Raw genomic sequence first — 20843 nt, 5'->3', positions numbered from 1 at the left:
TAAATGTTTAATTAATAGGAAATTTACTAGAAACATTGTGGGTTAGCTTGATTAACGTAAGGTTTATTGACCTCATAATAGACTAGAGCTATGAATTCATGCTTTGTTCTCCTTTTTCTTGAGACTTATCTTTCTCTGCAGTCAAATATTTGTTGCCTCATGGTTTATATAGATTGGCAGGGTTGTCCTATGCCTTAAAAAATTTTAAAAAAATATTTTGTCTCTTATGTTTTAAATTTTTTTAATTATTTTTTTATTAATGAATCACCATTAATACATTAAATCTGTACAGCTACAGATTTACATATTTTCATGCTTCTGTTTCAGTCATACAATGCTCAGGTACCCATTCCTCCGCCAGTGCCAGTTCTCCTCCACTGATGACCCCAGCATCCCTCCCACCGCCCCATCCCATCCCCCCCACCACACCCCACCTCTGTGGCCGGGCATTCCCTTTTGTTCTCTCTCTCCTTTTGGGTATTGTGGTTTACAATGGAGGTATTGGGTGGCCATTGTGTTCAATCTGTAGTCTGCTTTCAGCACGCCTCTCCCCTCCTGAGCGGGTCCTCCAACCACACTTATTTACTTGGTATTTCCTTCTTTATCCGAACTGCCTTTCCCCTAGCACGAGAGGCTGGCTTCCAAGCCATGGTGCAAACCTGGTACTTATTTCTACTATTCTTGGGTGTTAGTCTCCCATTCTGTTTTGTATTCCGCAGATGAGTGCAATTCTTCTATGTCTGTCTCTCTCTTTCTCACTCATTTCACTTAGCATACTTTCCGTGTTGATCCACTTACATGCAAAGTTCATGACTTCATCTTTTCTGACAGCTGCATAGTATTCCATTGTGTAGATGTACCAAAGTTTCTTCAACCAGTCATCTGTTCTCAGGCACTCAGGTTTTTTCCAAATTCTGGCTATTGTAAACAGTGCTGCGATGAACATACAAGTGCAGATGTCATTTCGACTATACCTTTTTGCCTCTCTGGGATATATTCCCAGAAATGGTATTGCTGGGTCAAATGGGAACTCAATTTCTAATTTTTTGAGAAGCGACCACATTGTTTTCTGAAAGGGCTGAACCAGTCGGCATTCCCACCAGCAGTGTAGGAGGGTCCCTTTCTCCCCACATCCACGCCAATAGTGGTCTGTCCTATTCTTTATGACTAGCTCTTGGGAGAATCTATTTTTTCCAGTACTATTCACTTTGCTATACTTCTTCCAAACTACTGTGGTGTGGAAGGATACTTAGAGAAGATTGGATACAAACATGATTATTGGATTGTTCCTTTGGGTTGGAAATGCCCAAAGGAATGCAATAAACCATACTGGAGATGCTGGTGAGATGAACTGAAATTTTTGGGGTAGAAATAAAGAGAAGCCTAAAGTTTCATGACATAAAGTTGGGAGATATTAGAGGCAGATGAGTGTGTGAGTTTGGAATGCAGAGAGTAAGACAGGATAACACCTGTAGTCTGTCTGCAAAAGCTAATCGGACCATTACATTCTTTTTGGAGATGCAGAATTGGGGAGGACTTAGGTGTGCTGTGAGATGACTTAAGCTTGAACATTGAGGCATTATAAGAAAGAACAGAGAGTTTGGAGCAGACACATTTGGATTAAATCATGATAGTTTTTACGTCAGTGACTTTTAGGCAGGTATTCATTTTTTTATGAGTTGCAGTTTTTGTTTTAAAATGGGTGGTAAATTAGTGCCATAGATTATTGTAAGCATCAAATACGATTGTGTACATAAAGCAATAAACACTGCTATACTTTTATACTTATATATATTGTAATACTTAAATAATAAACCATAACTTATGACTTTTGTTATTGTGGTCAGATGGTCCATAAGTATTACTTGGACACTTAGTGATAGTTTATCAAGATTTAGTAAGAGGGAAGAGAATCCTAGATTTCTTCACAGAAGTGTGTGTCTACTTGCCAATTTTTGCCTTGTGTTTCTTTACATACATCTTGGTGGAAAAAATGGGAGGAAGTAAAGAGCCAGCTCTCATATTTACTCTGGAACCCTGAAGTAGGTCTTCAGAGAGTAAGACTTCTGCACTAGACTCATAGATACCAGCTTGTTAGCCACTTGCATGATTTCCCTAATTGTTGTGACAAGTACTTTCATTGCTATGTGGAGTAATAGGGGTGAAAGTAGACATTCTTGCCTGGTACATGATTTTAGAGGGAAGATTTTCAGGTTGTTTGGTTTTTTTTCTGTTGAATATGCTTTTAGGTATGGATTTTTAGTATATTACTTGACTATCTTGAGTTAAATTCCTTTTATCCTGATTTTGTTTTTATTTTTATCATTAGTGAGAGTTGAATCTTGTCAAAACCTTTCTCTGCATCTATCGATATGACTATATTATTTTTGAATTTTTATTGATATGGTATTCTACATAAATTATTTTGTGTTTATGGAAGTAGCTTTGTGTCCCTGGAATGAATCCCACTCAATCATGGTATATTAGCCTTTTGGTTGAATTTGGTTAGCTAAGATTTTGTTGAGGATCATTGCATCTATTTTTACAGAGATTTTGGTCTATGATTTTCTTATTTAGTAATATCTCTGTCTGTTTTGGGTATTAAGTATTCTTGATTTCATAGAAGTCCTTAGGAAGGATTCCTATTTCTCTGAGTGTCTGGAAGCGTTGGGGAGTATAGGTATAGTTTTGAAAGCTTGGTAGAACTTGATAGTGAATCTATCTGGACCAGGACTTTTGTTTATGAAGATTTGTTTAAATTAGTTTTAGTTTCCTTACTTGTAACATCCAAGTTCAGTTTTTAACTGGTTGTTAAAGGTACTTTAAGGAATTATTTTAAAACTTTATTAATTTCTTGGGGCTAGGGTGATAGTAAGCAGGTAGGGCATTTGCCTTGCACATGGCTGACTTGAGTTCTGGTCTCCAGCATCCCAAGCACTGCCAGGAGTAATTTCTGTGCTCAGTGGCAGGAGTAACTCCTGAGCATTGCTGGATGTGACCCCCCAGCCCCCCAAAAAACACACCATTTTTCTTAATTTCTTTTAGATGCTTCAATTTATTGACATATACTACTTCATAGTAACCTCTTATGGTGTTTTGTATTTCTGGGTTTTTTTGCTTTATTTTGGGGGGGGTCACACTCAGTGATGCACAGGGGTCACTCCTGGCTCTGCACTCAGGAATCACCCCTGCTGATGCTCAGGGGACCATATGGGATGCTGGGAATTGAACCTGGGTCGGCTGCTTGCAAGGCAAACGCCCTACCTGCTGTGCTAGCACTCCAGCCCCTCTTTCGTATTTCTTTTCTTTTCTTTTTTTTTTTTTGGCTTTTTGGGTCACTCCTGGCTCATGCAATCAGGAATTAACTCCTGCCAGTGTTTGGGGGACCATCTAGGATGCTGGGAATTGAACCCAGGTCGGCTGCGTGCAAGGCAGACGCCCTACCCACTGTGCTATCACTCCAACCCCAAGACTTTTGTATTTCTGAGATTGTAATTTCTGTTTTATTTTCTTCTATTTCATCTTTGGTACAGTTTATTAGTGTTTTCTTTTATTCCTTGCGGATCTAGCTATGGATTTGTTAATCTTGTTTGTTCTTTCAGAAAACAATAGCATGCCTATGTAGAAAACAATATACCCCGGTGGGAAGAAAATAGCAGTCCTCTTACCTCCAATTAACAGCTTGTGAATGATCATAGAGATTTCCTGGTGCTCATTTGTGGCCAGCAAATACTCTACTCTCTAAGATAGAGAGAATAACTTACAGCTCCCAGGATAGTATGGATTGTCATACTCAGTCATGTCATCCTGTTCAAATTCATAATCTTTGGGTGATGTACAAAAGTTTCCTCATCAGGTCCAGCTATACTTCTTTTGATCTGGAGACTTCGTTAAGAATATGATTTGTCCTTTCTCTTTTCTCCCCCTTTCCACCCTGTAGAACTGGGGGAGGTAATTCCCCACACCACTCCCATTTAGAAAGACAAGGGATGGGAGATATACAACAGTCAGAGAGCAGTAACACCTCTGAAATCCTACTGACCAGGTCCTACTTTAGCTTGGAGAACAGTCTTTAGGTAGTCTAAGGAGGCATGATCTGCTTGCCATGCCCAATAGACCCATCCTTTTGATAGTTTCCATTTTGGTAATTTTTAAAAAAAATATTTATTTTATTTTTTTGCTCTTTGGGTCACACCCAGTGATGCTCAGGGGTTACTCCTGGCTCTGCACTCAGGAATTACCCCTGGAGGTGCTCAGGGGACCATATGGGATGCTGGGAATCAAACCCAGGTTGGCCTTGTGCAAGGCAAATGCCCTACCCACTGTGCTATTGCTCCAGTCCCTTTTTTCGGTAATTTCTTTGACTACCATTGAAGATGGCATCGGAGAATATGTCCTCCTAGGCATCTGAACAGACTTCTTTGGCAGTTCTGTCTTGAACCAGTCACTGCTTTCTTCTAATAGTTATTTTGGTAGTATAGCTCTCAAAAATATTTGTTTCTTTGATTCCAGTCATCTTCATCAGTGAATAATGTCCTATTTTTGCTGATGATTTTTTTAGATTTTTAATATTTCCCATATTTTTTGTCCTCTGTCCATTACTTTTTTTTTAAGTTTAAAATTTTTTTTTTGAATCACCATGAAAAAAGTTACAAAGCTTTCAGGTTTATGTTTCAGTCATACAATGATCAAACCCCATCCCTTTACTAGCGCACATGTTCCACCACCAAAAACCCCAGTATACCTCCCATCCCACCCACCCCCACCTGTGTGGCTAATGATTTTCACTTTATTCTCTCCATACTTTGAACACATTCAATATTTCCACAGAAAACTCACTGTTATTATTTGGAACTTTCCCCAAACAATCAAACCTGCTGAAAAGGCATCATTTGATAATTCATTTTCCTTTGCTGAGAATGAAGAATATATGAGCTATTGCGGCCACGGGATTTTGGATTTCTGATATTTTAGTAATTAAGTCCAGATTTCTGCCAGAAGTCGTGTCACTGCAAGGTCATACCTCTGGTTAGTGGGCTCTATAAGGTGGCAGTCGCCACGTGGCCACCGCTGCCGCCGCCACGGAATAAAAAGGCCGAGAGAGAAAAACCTTTTCCCTCCTGGCACGGCATGAGGTCGTAGCTCAGTTCACAGTCTAGATGCATTTCTGTAAGTAGCCGCTGGGTGCCAAAAGTGGTTGGTAGAGCTCCGGGATCATAGTCTTTTAGGAGCAGAGGCGCCGTTTCATGTGCGGCAGCTCCAGATCTCTGTCCATTACTCTTACTTCATTATTTAAGAATATCTTGGCTCAGGCTGTTTCATTTGGGGTGCCTCAGAGAGGGGTGGGTGAGGGCCCCTCCCCACCCAAAGGGACCCAACCCCAGCAGCTGAAAACCTCCAGACTCAACCGTAGCCATGCTCACGGCCACTCTCCACAGGCTCCAGCCAAGCCTCACCAACAAATGAATATAGTCCTGGACCTTGCTGCCTCATTCACAGCCGTGTGACATCTCATATCTCACACCAATCATACTCCAAGAGTAGCGCACCACATTATATATGTGTGTGTGTATGTGTGTTTATGTGTGTGTATATATATATATATGCATATATAAAGGTGCATATATGTGCACACAAGGCTCAACCCTTAACAACATATTAGCAATCTCCTATGAAAGGGCTTGATGGCCCCTGGGTGAAATACAATAATTTTCACTCACTCTCTTCTAAGGAAGGTTTTTTGGAACATTTTCAGAGGTTTATTCATAACAAACAATGCAAAATAAATTACTTTGGTTCTGCTCTAGAGTAAGGATTGGGGTTTGGGATCGAAGCATCTAAAACTATGGTGGTGGGAAGGTGTAATGGTGGTAGAATTGGTGTTTGAATATTAAATGTAATCAAATATTGTGAACTACTTTATAAAAATATAAAATTTAAAAAATATCTTGACTCTACAAGGTTTCAGAGACTTTCACTTTTTTTTTCTGAACATTTTGTCTTAAGTTAAAGAATTTATTGAGTACCACATTAATTCACCCGATGGATTTAATACAAGGGTAGAATAACTATACTCTTATGTTGATTCTATTCTATACTTCTATTTGATTCTTACTTAAGCTTGAAGTTTAATTAAATGTACTTAACTCAAAAGAGTTCTTTTCTTAATTTTAATTATTTGGAGTAAAGAAATTGCCTCTTTGAGTCTTAGAAATCTTTGAATTAGAGGGACCGGGGCAATAGTACAGCAGGTAGAGTGTTTGCCTGCATTTGGCCATCCTGGGTTTGATCCCCAGCCTCCTGTATGGCCTTCGCCTGCCGGGAATGATCCCCTGAGCACAGGCAAAGCTCTTTTCCTGCCTGTGAACCAAGCTACTTTTTTTCCTGATGTTTTTCTTGCCTGGGTTTCTCATCAAATTTATTTACTTATTTATTTTAACAACAGGTCTCACAATGGAGACATTACTGGTGTCCCTCGAGTAAATCCATGAACAATGGGACAACAGTGCTACAGTGTTATTTATTTATTTTGGTTTGGGGGCTTTACCTGGTGGTGCTCAGGGAAGTCTCCTGGTTCATCTCTCAGGGATCACTCCTGTTCAGGCTCGGAAGACCTTGTGTGGTGTCAGGGATTGAACCTGAGTCAGCTGTGTGCAAGCAGGCACTTTGCCTGCTGTACTATCTCTCTAGCAGCTCATCTTTTCATTTTGCCTTTTTTTGTTTTTATGTACCCTTGATTTTTATGACTTTCATAGAGACCATTTCTCCTTGTATGATATTGAGAGTGCCAAACTATTTCTAGACCTTTCTTTTAGATCTGTCACTATGTCCAATAAGCAATAAAAGTAATCTCTTCATTTGAAGAATTCATAACCTTTTCCTTTCTCCATTTATTAGAATCTTCTTTTTTACCGACTTATACTTTTCTTCTGTTTTGTTCCTTTCAGGACTGGAAGATAGCATAGGAATTAAGGTGCTAGTCTTGCATGTGACTGAATCCAGTTTGGTTCCTGGCCCTGCATGATCCCCCAGAACATCTGGGATTGACAGCCCCTGAGCACAGTGCTAGGAGTAATACCAAAGCACTGTTGGGTAGGTCTGAGACAACTCTGTACCTCTAAAACGTAAAATAATTTTTGTTTTGTTTTGTTTATGGACCACACTCAGTGATTTTCAGGGCTTATTCTTGGATCTGTGCTTAGACATCACTCTGGCAGTGATTTGGGGGCCATAGGTGATGTTATGGACTGGTTAGCCATGTGCAAGACAAGTGTCATACTCACTGTATTATCGCTCTGGGTCCTAAAAGAAAAATAATGAAATCTCCCTGTTATGCTTTTTTTTTTTTAATCAGCAAATAGTCTTTTTAACCATCCACTTGCATTATACTTAATACTCTTCTTGGATCTACAGCTCAAGGTCAGTTTGACTTCCATACTTCCATAGATCCTGTACAGTTCTTGTTTTCAAAAAGCTTTCTTCGATTAAATCTTTGCTCACTCTCTGCACTTGACTTTCTGGTATTGGTAGAATGTATAAAATTAAAGTGTGTAATCCTTGCTTCCACTTGGAATGTTCCTTTCTCAACTGCTTTTCTGTGGACAATCTAGAATGTCAACCTGTACTATGAAATTCCTTTCAGTTTTCTTTTCACTTGCTTCCTAGGATTTGCACATTCTTTCAAATTTATACAGGTAGAGAACAAGGAGTAAGCGATGTATGTACATACGCATGTGTATGTGTATATATGTGTATGAGAAAGAGAGGGAGAAATAGATAAAAAGACAATTATGTTATACTTTTAGAGACAGCATACAGTAATATCGTCAGCTCAGATCTGCACTGCTGGGAATTTAAAGTTGACTTCTTAGAGTGGGTGCAGTATTTCTTTTCTTTTTTTTTTGCTTTTTGGGTCACACCCGGCAATGCACAGGGATTACTCCTGGCTCTGCACTCAGGAATTACCCCTGGTGGTGCTCAGGGGACCATATGGGATGCTGGGGCTCAAACCTGGGTCAGCCGTGTACAAGGCAAATGCCCTACCCACTGTGCTATCACTCCAGCTCCCTATCTTTTATTTTTTATTTTTTTAATTGAATCACCATGTGGAAAGTTACAAAGCTTTCAGGCTTAAGTATCAGTTACACAATGCTCAAACACCCATCCCTTCACCCGTGCACATATTCTATCACCAAGAACCACAGTAAACCTCCCCCCTAACCCCCCACCCCCCAGCCCCACCTGTGTAGCTGATAAATTTCACTTTACTTTCTCTTTACTCTGATTACATTCAATATTTCAACAAAAAACTCACTGTTATTGTTTGGAGATTCCCCTCCCAAAGTCAGACCTGCTGGAAAGGAAGCATTTGATAATTTGTTTTCCATTGCTGAGAGTGTCTGAGTAAGATAACTTGGTAGAGGTTGGTCCAAGTTGCTTCATTGTGTTCCCCAGGTGGCCTTAATAATGAGTTTAAGATAATTATGGCATTGACAAAAATATGAACTTTCAGTTACCCTTTCCTCGAACCATTTTCTAATTTAGTTAGAATGCTCCTGGGTGTGTCAATTTTTAGCCTACATGTAGTGGTGTCTTGCAAGTGATTTCCTATAAATTTTTAAAACTGAGAGAGGTTTCATGAATCAGTGCACATGTGATTTTTAACTAGAAGCAAGCCCCTGCAACTTGATTTATGGCTTTGTATTCTGATACCCAGAAAATGTATCATATTTAAGTTTCATAATATAGTTCTTAAAAGTAATTTTTGTGATATCTTTATGAGTGATTTTTAACTGAAAAGAGTAAGAATTCAACAGTTTCATATGAATTTGACGCTTAGTGTTTTTCTTTCAGAGAGCAACAGACATGTTTCATTTCTTCAGAAAGCCTCCAGAATCTAAAAAGCCTTCTGTTCCAGACAGAGAAGCTGATGGATTTGTCCTTTTAGGTGAGTCTTTTCAAAAAGGAAAATCATAATCAAGTGAAAAATTAAAGAATGTCATGATTGGGGCCAGAGCAATAGTACAGAGGGTCAGGTGTTTGCCTTGTATGTGACCGACCCTGGTTCGATCCCTGGCATCCCATATCGTCCCCTGAGCACTGCCAGGAGTAATACTTGAGTAGCCAGGAATATCCCCCGAGCAATGCTGGGTGTGACTCAAAAAGCCAAAAAATAAAATAAAATAAATAATTTATCTATTTAAAATTGAAAAATATCAATTAAAATTGTTTCTACTGTTTCTGTCACTGTCATCCTATTGCTCATTGATTTGCTCCAGCGGGCACCAGTAACATTTCCATTGTGAGACTTGTTAGTACTGTTTTTGGCATATTGAATTCGCCACGGGTAGTTTCTACTAATTTCATAATTTGTGAAGTATTGGAAATTTAGAAATGTTAAGGTCATCAATCACTTAGCCTATTATCATAGACTCCTGTACAGTAATTTGGTTGTGTTCTTCCAATTTAACTGGTATCACTTATATCACTTGTCATCCCGTTGATCTTCGATCACCAGTAACATCTTCATTCGTCCCTGTCGTGTGCTAGTGTAGCCCAATGGTATCTGCTTGCTCCAGGAACACCAAGAGCCTCAAACCATTTGTTCAAGGTTTTAACGAAGAAGTCTGACCATCTCGTAGGTGGGCGGTCACACGGTCTTTTTGACATCCATGGAATCTAGTTGGTAACAGCTCTATTCCAGTGGTCATCTCTAAATCGAATTACATGTCTGGTCCATCTGATTTTTGATGCCTTGGCAAATGAGACAGCATCCCTGAGTCTTGATTGTTGATGGAGGTTGGAACTCCGGATTCCTTCTCTCTCTTTAGTGAAATGTGATATTCCAAGTAGAGCTCTTCGATTCCTCTTTGGGATACCCTAATAGTCTTCTTGTCCTGTTTTCGTAGGCCCCAGGTCTCTGAGGCATATGTTAGTGCAGGAAGAATGGTGGAGTTGAAAAGATGTGCCCGGAGGTTCTTCGTCCTCTTAGCAACTTATTTGATGCTCTTGAAGGCGTTCCACGCTGCTCTCTTCCTCCTGCGCAGTTCTGGTGCCAAGTCGTTCCTCATGTTGAGTTCTCGACTCAGGTATACATAGCTGCTGCATTTGGAGATGTTCGTTCCATTGAGAGCAAATGAAATGTCAGGGACTAGTTCGTTTTTCATGAACATTGTCTTGGTGAGATTCAGCTGCAGTTCGACCTTTCCACACTCGCAGTCAAAGTCGGCCAGCATTTGTGCCACTTGGCTAATGTTTGGTGTTACGAGAACGATGTCATCAGCGAAGCGGAGGTGGTTTAGTTGCCAACCGACTATTTTCACTCCCATTTCTTCCCATTCCAGTCCTTGCATGATGTTCTTGAGGGTAGCACCGAAGAGTTTCGGTGAAATGCTGAACCCCTCTCTTTATGTTGATGATTACTTCCTTGTAGAATGGTGAGATCCTGGTGGTGAATCCATAATACAGCTCTTGGAGGATCCTGATGTATTGAGTTTGAACGCCCTGTTTGGCTAGGTCTTTGATGAATGCTTCAGTCTCAACAGAATCAAAGGCCTTCTTTAAACTGATGAACGTTAGATAGAGCGGCATCTTGAACTCTTGCAAAACTTCAATGAGTTTGGTCACCATGTGGATATGGTCAATCATGCTGAATCCTCTTAGGAACCCAGCTTGCTTGCATGGTTGTCCTTCGTCTAGTGTTCTGCCTATTCTATTTAGGATGACTTGAGTGAACAACTTGTAGACATGCACAACAAGCAGATTGGGCGATAGTTGCCAATGTTGTGGATGTCTCCCTTCTTTTGCAACAGAATGGTCCTGCTGGTTTTCCATTGGGATGGAACCTTGTATTCAGACAGGTAGCATGTGAAGAGTTGAGCCAGTGTATTGACGAGTACTGGTGGAAGATTCTTCAGGTTTTCGGGTCTGACCTTGTCTGGATCGGGTGCTATACATGTCTTTATGGACAAAATGGACTGTCCGATTTCAGAAGGGAGGATGTTGGGAACGACATATCCATCCTGTGGAATTTGGTATGTGAGCAGGTGGACGTGGCTGTTGAAGAGATCCGAGTAGAAGTGAATAATCCTCTCCATTGCCCTTCTGGAAGATGTGATAGATCCGTTAGGATGTGGGAGAGTAGTCATTTTGGTCTTATAGTTGGTGAAGGACAGGCAAGCATTGTGAATACTTTTCCCGTCTTTTGCCGCATCGGCCAACACTGCTGGTCTTTTCTCTTTGAGGTCTTCTTTATCGCTTCTTTGTTCGAGCTTGTGAGCTCGAACATTAGCTTATGATTGCCTGAGGCTCGTGCCAAACCACGTTGGTGAATGAGCTCAAGAGTTTCCAAAGACAGGCGTCTGCTTGTGACTTTCCCACTCTCAGCATTCCTCATGCAGTCATGGAGGTGCTGAACCAGTCTATCATATTCCTCGTCAATGTTGTCAATGATGGCATCTTTCCACGTTGCTGCACTAGTGCCAAAGAGCTCCCAGTTGGTGGTCATTCTGGGAGTTCTCTTCTTAAACTTTGCAGTCCTTTCTCCCCGCTCTGTGAAGTAGAATTTTACACAAAGGAGACGGTGGTCCGATCCCGTTTGGAATTTTGGGACGACAGAGACATCAGTCAGGCAAAACCTGTTGATTGAATATGATGTGGTCAGTTTCATTGTGGAACTTTCCACTGGGAGACTCCTATGTCCAATGTTTAGATTTGGCCTTCTGGAACTGTGAGTTACCATGCCTGGTCTTGGTCGACATGATGAACTCAGACAGTCTCTCACCCTGTTCATTCCATTCTAGACCATGGGTCCCTATATGGAGTTCTTTGGGCGACCTTCTTTGTCCTATCTTGGCATTAAAATCACCGACAATGATCTTGTAGAAGGTGTGGTCTTCTTTATAGAACTTCTTCAGCTCCTTGTAGAATTTCTCAATTTCTTCTTCATCATAGTTGGATGTTGGTGCATAGTCTGACGAAGATAGAAACTGCTGGCAGTGAGCCACATCTATTCAAGCATAATCCTCTGATTCGGGTTGTTAGGCATTCGAATGAATCAATGCTCATGGCCAAGTTTGTGTTGACAAGGACACTGATGCCACTGATGCCTCTATTGTCTCATGTTCTGAGGAACAGTTCTTCTTCAGTGTCGAAAATCGCATGAAGTGATTGATGTTGTCTCATTTCCGTCAGACCAGTGATGTCGTACTTGATCTTCTGAGCTTGCACCATCAGGTCCTTGATGGATGCTTCCGATGCCAGTGTATGTGCGTTGAAAGTACAGTCAGTCATTTTAGTCCTTCTTTGGTTGGCAGTCTAGTTTGTCCCTGAGATTTTATCAGCCTCTCCTTGCTCATCCTTCTTAATGCTGCTTTATTGGGAGCTCTGTCAGTATCAGGCGAATGAGGTCCATTGTCGTTACTGTTTTGGGCATATCGAATATGCATGGGTAGCTTGCCTGGCTCTGCCTTGCAGGCAGGGTACTCTCGGTAGTTTGCCGGGCTCTCTCTGAGAGTCATGAAGGCTTTTTGGGCGGCCTCCTATCGCCCTTACAGGTGTTCCCATGGTTCACACCATACTTGAACCCCATCAAATACGGTGTGGTAATTATGGAAAATAGGTATTAAGTGTCTTATGATGTGTCGCACGGCAATGACGTCAGTAGGATGGGTTGTCTGGGTGTGGTCCCTGGGGTGCTGGAGATTGGGGGAGGCAGACAGAGGATCTCTGTTTACGGGTCTCTTTGGGCCTGGAGTCCAAGGCTACAAAGTTCTGCTTTACCTGGTTCTGTGGGGCTTCACTCATGCCTGAGGTGTGGCCCGAGTGTCCAGTAAGCCGCCTAGAGCGTAGCGGTGGCTGGGTAGTGGTACCAATTTAACTGGTAAAATCCTTTACTTCATCCTCTAATCCTTTTTTTTTTCCTCCATTTTTTGGGCTACGTTTGTTGGTGCTAAGGGTTTACTCCTATCTCTGCACTTAGGAATCACTCCTGGCAAGCTTGGGGGGTCATGTGGGGTGCCAGGGATAGAACCTGGGTTGACCGTGTGCCAGACAAGTTGCCCTACCTTTTATACTTTCTCCCTAGCCCCTTGTGGGAACTTTCTGATGCATAAAGCAAGGTGCCATGGATATGTCTGTTTATGTGCCCTTTTTCCTCTCAGGAATTTGTAGTGTGGCTTCTGTAGATTGTGATTTATAAGAAACACATATTAGATCTTTATCCACAATTACTGACTCACACATCCTCAGGCTCTTGCAATTTTCCTTGGTGTTGAAAGTGATAAAGCTGCTTCATGCTGTTTTAATAAGGTGACATTTTGGGATGTGTTCAATAATGGGGGCTGCTTACCAGAAGAACCAGCCTTGTACTAAGAGGGGTGGAATTTTTTTCCCCAACTCCCTGAGCTCTGGGGAGTGATGAGGGACCAGAGAGCTATCATAGTGATGCATAGGTCATGAAGCCTCTGTGAAAGTCCATGAGGGAGGGTCTTAGGTTGGTGAGCATGTGGGGGTCTGGAAAGATTGGCATGCCTGGAGGGGGCATGGAAGCTCCATGCTCTTTTTCCCTACCTTGCCCTCTGCATTTCTTTCTTCTAGTTTTCCTGAGTTATAACCTTTGTAAAAAGTTGGTGATACAGTAAGTAAAAGGATTTCCTGAGGTCTGAGAACTGTTCCAGTTAATTAATAAACCTTGGTTGGGGTTGCAGGGTGGGATTGAAATCTGGTTAAAGACAGTTTTTTAGAACCACAGACAATACCTTGGGCTTGAGACTATTGTCTTAGTCAGAGGGCTTTATTGGAAAATGAATTCTGATGTATCTCTGTGTAGAGTCAAAATTGAGCTAAATTGAGTTGACTTTTCATATACCATCTGTCTTTATTTTTTCCTTTTTGGGTCACACCTGAATGGATAGGGGTTACTCCTGGCACTCAGGAATTACTCCTGGCAATGCTCAGAGGACCATATGGGATGCTGGGAATTGAACCCAGGTTGGCCATGTGCAAAGCAAATGCCCTACACCCTGTGCTATGTTCCAGCTCCTACCCTCTGTATCTTAGTTGCTTATTTCTGTGGGGAGTCTTTACTCACTCAGGTGGAAATTGGTCTCAGGACACCCCGATCCCATTTCCAACTAGAAACAGCGTGTGGTACCAAAACTTTATTCCCTTTATTCTACATGGGATGCTGGCTATCAAACAGAGGTTGGTCGGTTGGTTGTGTGCAAGGCAAACGCCCTAGTGACTGTGCTATCTATCACTCTGGTCCCTAGATGATCATTTTTATGGTCTTTATAGCATATTTCTGACAGGTAAGAATAAATTATGTCATTAAATATATAAATTATTTTTTCTCATTTTAGAGTATCTTTTCTCTGATGTGAACTTTCCTGATTAACACAAATAGTTTTTGGGTCACAATTAGATGATAATACTGAGGTGCTGAACTCCCTATGATTTGAAATTGAGAATGACGTTAGAAAAAGACATTTAGTGCGTAATAGAAATGTTTGGGATGTTTATGCACAATTAGGTCACATTTGGATAGAAAGCGTTTTCCTTATTAAGGTTTCCAAACCTCTTATTTAACCTTTGCTTTAAAAAAACATATGCTGAATAAGAATAAGCAAAAAAAAAAATGATAGCTATCATATCATTCAGTAATGAAGTTGAAGTAATCCTCCAGGGTACTCATTTTACACAAAAACAAATTGCAGTTTTCATTTGCATCACTGGGTGGCGATTTTTCTTAATCTTATACTGCTGTTTTAGAATCCAGTGAGCCTGGTACTTTTTGTAATTACCAGGGTTTTCTTCTGTTATGACATGTTTAATTGTACTTTTAAAGCATTATCTTTAAGTTGATTACAAATTTACTACTGTAATGTTCAACTTCATAGTTATTTTAAATTAGGAAAAAGGGTATCTATTACCTACACGGTGGCATATAATCCCTTTGAAAACAAAGGCAATGGCATAGATAAATTTATATTGTTGCAAAAAGAAAGAAAAAAAATAGCAACAACCCCCACGCCCAGAATATAAAATACAAAGGAATAATTTAGATTACTGCTGTTGTACTCACATTGTTGACCAGATAATGAGTGTAATTTTGGAGTAGACAGAATGAAATTGGGTGAGCACTGTTACAGAGATTAAAAGAATTGGGTTACAGTATAACAGAAATTCGTCATGTTTTTGAGAATATGCAGGTGCTTTGTTAAAGTAGGGCATAAGAACTTCTAGTTTCCATTAAGCTAATTATTTCTTAAAATTCATTGCATTTAGACTCAGAATGTAATAATTCACAGCAACTTAGGTTTCATCTTTCAAAAGTATTGATTTTAAAATATTTAATTTAGTCTCACTCTGTTTTGTAGGTTAAATGATAAATCAGATTTTGACAAGTAGTGGGTTATTTTTAAAATTGTCTCTTACTGAAAATTGGAAATTGAAACATGTTTATACAATGATGTTAAGCTTACATTTTTACATAGAACTTTTAAGGCAATTGTTATATCTGTGTTTTATTTTAAAAGTGAAAATTAAGTTGTTTACAGTAAAATTTACATTCTGAGGAGTAAGGACAGTAAGTTATTTCAGTCATGTCTAGAACGGAAGGCTTTAATTAAAATATTGACAAAAGCTAAACAGATTTTTAGCATATGCTTTCTTTTACTCTCTGTTCTTTTAACAGAAGTGTTCCAAATCTAAAAAATACTGTTTATGACCTTGAAAAGCAATTTCTCCTACTAGTATCTCCTAATGTAATATATTGTGATAGCTACAAAAATCCAAATTAATAAATTTAATTATTGGCAATCTATGTGTTTTTATGTTTAATTTTTAAATTCCAAAGCAAATATTCATGGACTTTTTAATTAAATTTATTAGGTAGTTATTTATTTTTCCACTAAGAATTATCAAGTTGAGACAATGATGGTTCTTGTTACTGGTGAAGGAATTGGTGTAGCAACACTGTAGTTCTAAAGCAATAATTGTAATACTTTTATAAACTACAAGTCCACAATAAAAAAAACTGATTGAATGGAAAGAACTGGCATACTTTCAACATTCATTGGTTTCTAATTCTGGGTTTTTGCTTAATCTAAGTGACATTTCAGGGATGAAACCGTTCAGGCAAGTTTGCCTAGTGTGGGACATGCACTCTCCTTTGTCTCATGAGAATGCAGAGAGGAGCTGCTGTAGGCAGGGGAGAGATGCCAACTGTACTGGGAGGCAGACGGGAGCCCTCTCCTGATTAATTGGGGAAAGTTCTTAGTCTTATTGCGACCCAGTGGGCTCAGCTAACTCAAATGTAAATTAGGTAGCTATCTCCCAAAGTCTTATTTCTAGTTCTCCTGTGTATGAGAGGGACACTTTGAAAATATATTGATCGTAGGGGCCCCATTCCTAGATTTTGGTTAGATGGATCATGATTTTGATAAAGACATTGGCATTCCTTTTTCCAGAGCTTCCTGGTTCTAGTCTATATGTAGGACTGAAATGCTACTGCATTTCCTTCTGTAATTTAATAATTGTATACCGACAAATAATATGTTAAGACACTTTGAGAAAGACCTCATGGAACTATAAAGTTATGGGTTTTTTCCCCTTTCTGTAGTTGAGCCATAAACAAATACACAAAAAGTAAGTGAAACCACAAAATTTCTAGGTTAAACACACTTCCTCCCAAACATTAAGTAGGTGAAGAGTAACAACCTTCAAAATTCTAAGAAAGGAAATCTGCTTCTTCAAGTAATATATATTTGGAGCCTGAAATGGTTTGTTTTCGTTTTGAAGCACTAAGATTTTGGGAAGTATTTTGTTAAATTAATTACACATATATGAATTCTAAGTGACCTGTGACTTTTTTTTTTCAATTTTGCCATGGTCCATCTAGAGTGACTTTAGATAAAACTATTTGACAACATAAGTGTATGTTTTTCAGAGCAGCTTTAACATTATTTTTTCCCTTGAACTGGTTTATTTCAGGCAGTCATAAACTACCCCTAAATAGCTATAATATTTTTAGTACAGTTCTTTATGAATAGTTGACTGGTTTCTTAAGATACTATCACCTGGAGGATACTAATTCTGCTTATTCCAAGATGAGTAGGGAAAAAAATTAAATATGCATACAATATTACATAAAGGAGTTTTCTCTACAATATTTTTTAGGCTACATCAAAATCATGTTCAGGGCTTACTCTTGGTTCTGTGCTCAGAGATCACTCCCAGCATGTTTGGGGGAACCACAGGGGTGAAAGGCAAATGCCCTATAATATCTTTGTTCCTCCTCTACATTTTATTTGTATTTTGATGGGGTGCACACCCAGTGGTGTTCAGGGCTTACTCCTGGCTTTGTAGACAGGGTTCTTGGGGGACATTATGGGATGTAGGGATCAAATTTGAGTTGGCCGTATGCAAGGCTAACACCTCCGACCCCCATACACTTTATTTAAATAAACACTGATTTGTAAAAGTTGTTAATGATGATTTGTTACAGGCCTTCAATATCCCAACAACAATCCACTATGGCTGTCACCTTCCCTCCAGCATTGTCTCCATTTTTACAACCATCTCTCAAGCCTGCCTCCAGAGCAAGCCCACAATAATGTTTTTATATTGCTTGTGTACCAATAAATGGCTAATGAAATGATAAAAAATATTTCAGTAAAAGAAAATTTGTGAAAATTGTTATATCTCACTATAAGGACATTTAATCCTTGTTTGAGGGTCTACTAAGTTGTTGTTGCAAGTTAAGCCTTCTGTGTTAATGTTTTTTTTAGTAGAAATTAGTTAAATGCCATAACTTCTTTGTCTAGCCTACTTGATTGAAAAACTTGATGAGTAACTTTAATTATTTATCTTAATGTTTACTTTTATTTTACTCAGTTGAGAAAATAAAGAATGGAATCTGAGTGAATTGTACAATGATTATTGTGCTTTGAGTAATTTAAATAGAACTAAAAGACCTAAATATAAACGTTCTGATAATTAAAATGATTCTTTGTTTTCAAGAAGTTATCTTATTTAACTTCTTTTTTTTTTTAATCATGAAGTGCATCTGAGGCATATTATAAAGAGAAGAATTCCTTAATACTGCTAGGAATGATCCCTGAACCCAGAGCCAGGAGTAAGCCTTAGTATCTACCACTAGGTGTGGTTAAAACAAACCAAATCTAGAAGAAAAAAAAAATATTTGAATTGTAACAATCTTTTAAATTTCTGAAGAATTCAAGTGACTTCTTTTTTTTATTATATTTTGGTAGAATTTTTGTGTTATTTCAGATTATATAGTCATCTGTTAATGTAAGCCAGAAAAAAACAATTCCTAAATTAGTGTAACAGGCATTTATGACTAGAGTGATCAGTTGAGCATTTTTGAACACCTTCTTTGTTCAAGATGCTCTGATCCTTGTTAAAAATGCTTCAAATTCTTGGTCCAGACCCATATACTTGGAGAAACAGTCTTTGGAGCTATCATCTGAGAATCAGCATTTGTGCTTGCAATTCCCAAGTGGCACTCAGGAGGTCCAGGGACCTGAATGACAATTCTAGCCAATAGGGCCAATACAAAGTTCCAAGGTAATACTCCTTGGGCTCTGTTGTGTAGGATATACTTGGGCCACCCTGAGGTGCTGGGAGCTTCAATGACTGTGTGTGGTGTTCAGGGACCTTCAGTTGATGCTGTGGAGGGGCGGGGGCACATGGGAATGGGGTTCTGGAAATCAGATCTGGGTTGGGTGCATGTTAGGCATGTACCGTAACTGCTCTCTTGTCTCCTGACCCCAGGAATCAGCATTTTTAAGGAAAGCAAATGTAGGTTTTTATTCATATTGATATCCACAGTAGGTAGGGCGTTTGCCTTGCACTCAGCCGACCCGGGTTTGATTCCTCCATCCCTCTCTGAGTGCCCAGCAAGCTACTGAGAGTATCCCGCCTGCATAGCAGAGCCTGGCAAGCCACGGCAAGCTACCCGTGGCATATTTGATATGCAAAAAGCAGTAACAACAAGTCTTACAATGGAGAAGTTACTGGTGCCCACTCGAGCAAATCGATGAACAACGGGATGACAGTGCTACAGTTGCTGCTGATAATTTGAGATTTGTTGGAACAGTGCTTTTATAAAAGGAAGGGGGAACAAAACCTTTTTTAGTGGAATGGCAGACTGTATAAAGTCTATGCATTTGAAAGGGCTACTAAAAATGGTTTCTTGGCTTAAAAGAGAAGGGACCACCAGTGGGAGCAAGGCTAGAAAAGTGGTTGTGTCAGGTCCTGTGTGTATTCTGAGACATTACAATTTTATTCTCTGGGCATTTATGAACTGGATATCAGACCATCTTAAAGTAATGAAACAGTATTTATTTTTAATTTGAAATTTGTTTATAGTTTTTAGAAGAGATCATTGTTACGGTTTTATTATGATTAAGAATTTTGTGTGTGTGTGTGGTTCTGGGCACCAAAAGCAGGACCTTTCTCATGTGAGGTGGTATATACTATATTGGAGAGGTGCATCCCTGACCTGAAAATAAATTTTTTGTTTAGTTTGTTCAGAGGCAGGGTAAGGGTGGATAAGGAGACCTTTCCTATCAGTTTTTGGCCAAATGGACCAGTGGTTCAGTGCTCGGATCCAAGAATGCAGTGCTGCTCAAGGTGTGTGATACCAGGGATTACCAGGCAATACTTGTAATGTTTAGGGGCTCCCAGGGCTGTACCTAGCAATGCTCAGGGGACCATGTGGTGCCAGGGATCAAATTGGGATTGGCCAAGTACCAGGCATGACATACAATTAACCCTTGTGCTATCTCTCTAGCCCCCTGAGAATAAGTTTCGTTAATGAGAAAACTAATCTTAGCATTGTATTCTAATTTTGTTGACTGAAAAAAATATGCAAATAGACTCATACCAGGTTGACAGGATATGGCGCATAAATAACAACGAACTAATGAGCTAAATACAGCTATCACACTGTAAGTAATTCTGTCAAGCACCTTAAGTTTAATTTTTTTCATATCTTTTCGCTTCAACTCTATATAGAGGCAGAATCTACTGACACACAGTATCTGTTCCCCGTTCTTTCACAGTTAGCATTTCTTGTGGTGTCCCTTTTGCAGTTAGGTATAGAATTGCCATGAAGTTTTTGGCTGGTGGGATAAAACAAGATATGCATGTCTAACTCTAGTGTTTACTATTTCTTCCAATCTTTTCCCCAAATCCCCAAATTTGTCTCATTCTGGAATGTGGATCTGATGATTGGATAGAGTATAACTGCCATCTTAGACTTTGGAAACTAGATCACATTGTAAGGATAACCAGTGAGTTAAACTGGGAGGAGCCTAGGTTGCCGACTAGCTTTGCTATGCTTTTCTTTGAACTTTCAAAGTGTGAGACAGGAATAAATTTCTATTCTGTGTAAGCTACTATTTTGTTTTGTCATTTTAAGATGAAACAAATTCTAAGTAAAATACCTAAATGGAAAATCATAACATTTGAATTCTTCTGAGTTTCATCATTTCCTTTCTGTGTGATTACAGGCTACTTCTCATTTCAGCCTTGTCTAACTTACATGTAAAGAATGAATAGCCATAATTTCCTTGTTAGATAAAATGTATAAGAGGATTCTATACACAGACTTCTTTATTGACCAACATGAGTACCAAGACATTTTAATCTTGCTAATTCTGATTAGTTCAGTGAAAGGCTTGGGAGAATGAATCTGAGCCAGCATCAGGCATTACTGGAAAGATCTTTAGTGAAATATAAATAATGTTTTCAGCAATGAGGCTGGAGCTATAGTGCAGCGGGTAGGGTCTTTACCTTGCACTTGGCTCACCGGGTTC

The 20843-nt window shown here is 39.5% G+C and overlaps 2 protein-coding genes across 4 annotated transcripts in view; one reads left to right on the top strand and one right to left on the bottom strand.

The window, feature by feature from the left end:
• Positions 1-20843, bottom strand: part of COL28A1 (collagen type XXVIII alpha 1 chain) — a 589571-nt gene that overhangs the window by 270677 nt on the left and 298051 nt on the right. The window lies entirely within an intron of this gene.
• The window catches only part of UMAD1 (UBAP1-MVB12-associated (UMA) domain containing 1), a 243940-nt gene that overhangs the window by 11455 nt on the left and 211642 nt on the right, over positions 1-20843 (top strand). For 2 of the 3 annotated variants that reach the window (XM_012935961.2, XM_055137150.1), the window contains exon 2: positions 8854-8947. In XM_012935961.2, the coding sequence (XP_012791415.2) occupies positions 8866-8947 (82 nt within the window). In that variant the 5' untranslated portion in view covers positions 8854-8865. Of the gene's footprint in view, positions 1-6947; positions 7093-8853; positions 8948-20843 lie in introns of all 3 variants that reach the window. The other variant, XM_055137147.1, reaches the window with a different exon arrangement.

This window comes from Sorex araneus, chromosome 1 (assembly GCF_027595985.1).
Source record: "Sorex araneus isolate mSorAra2 chromosome 1, mSorAra2.pri, whole genome shotgun sequence".
NCBI classification, from domain to species: Eukaryota; Metazoa; Chordata; class Mammalia; order Eulipotyphla; family Soricidae; genus Sorex; species Sorex araneus.
The sequence above is the reverse complement of the archived record's forward strand: the minus strand, read 5'-3'. Positions and strand labels throughout refer to the sequence as shown.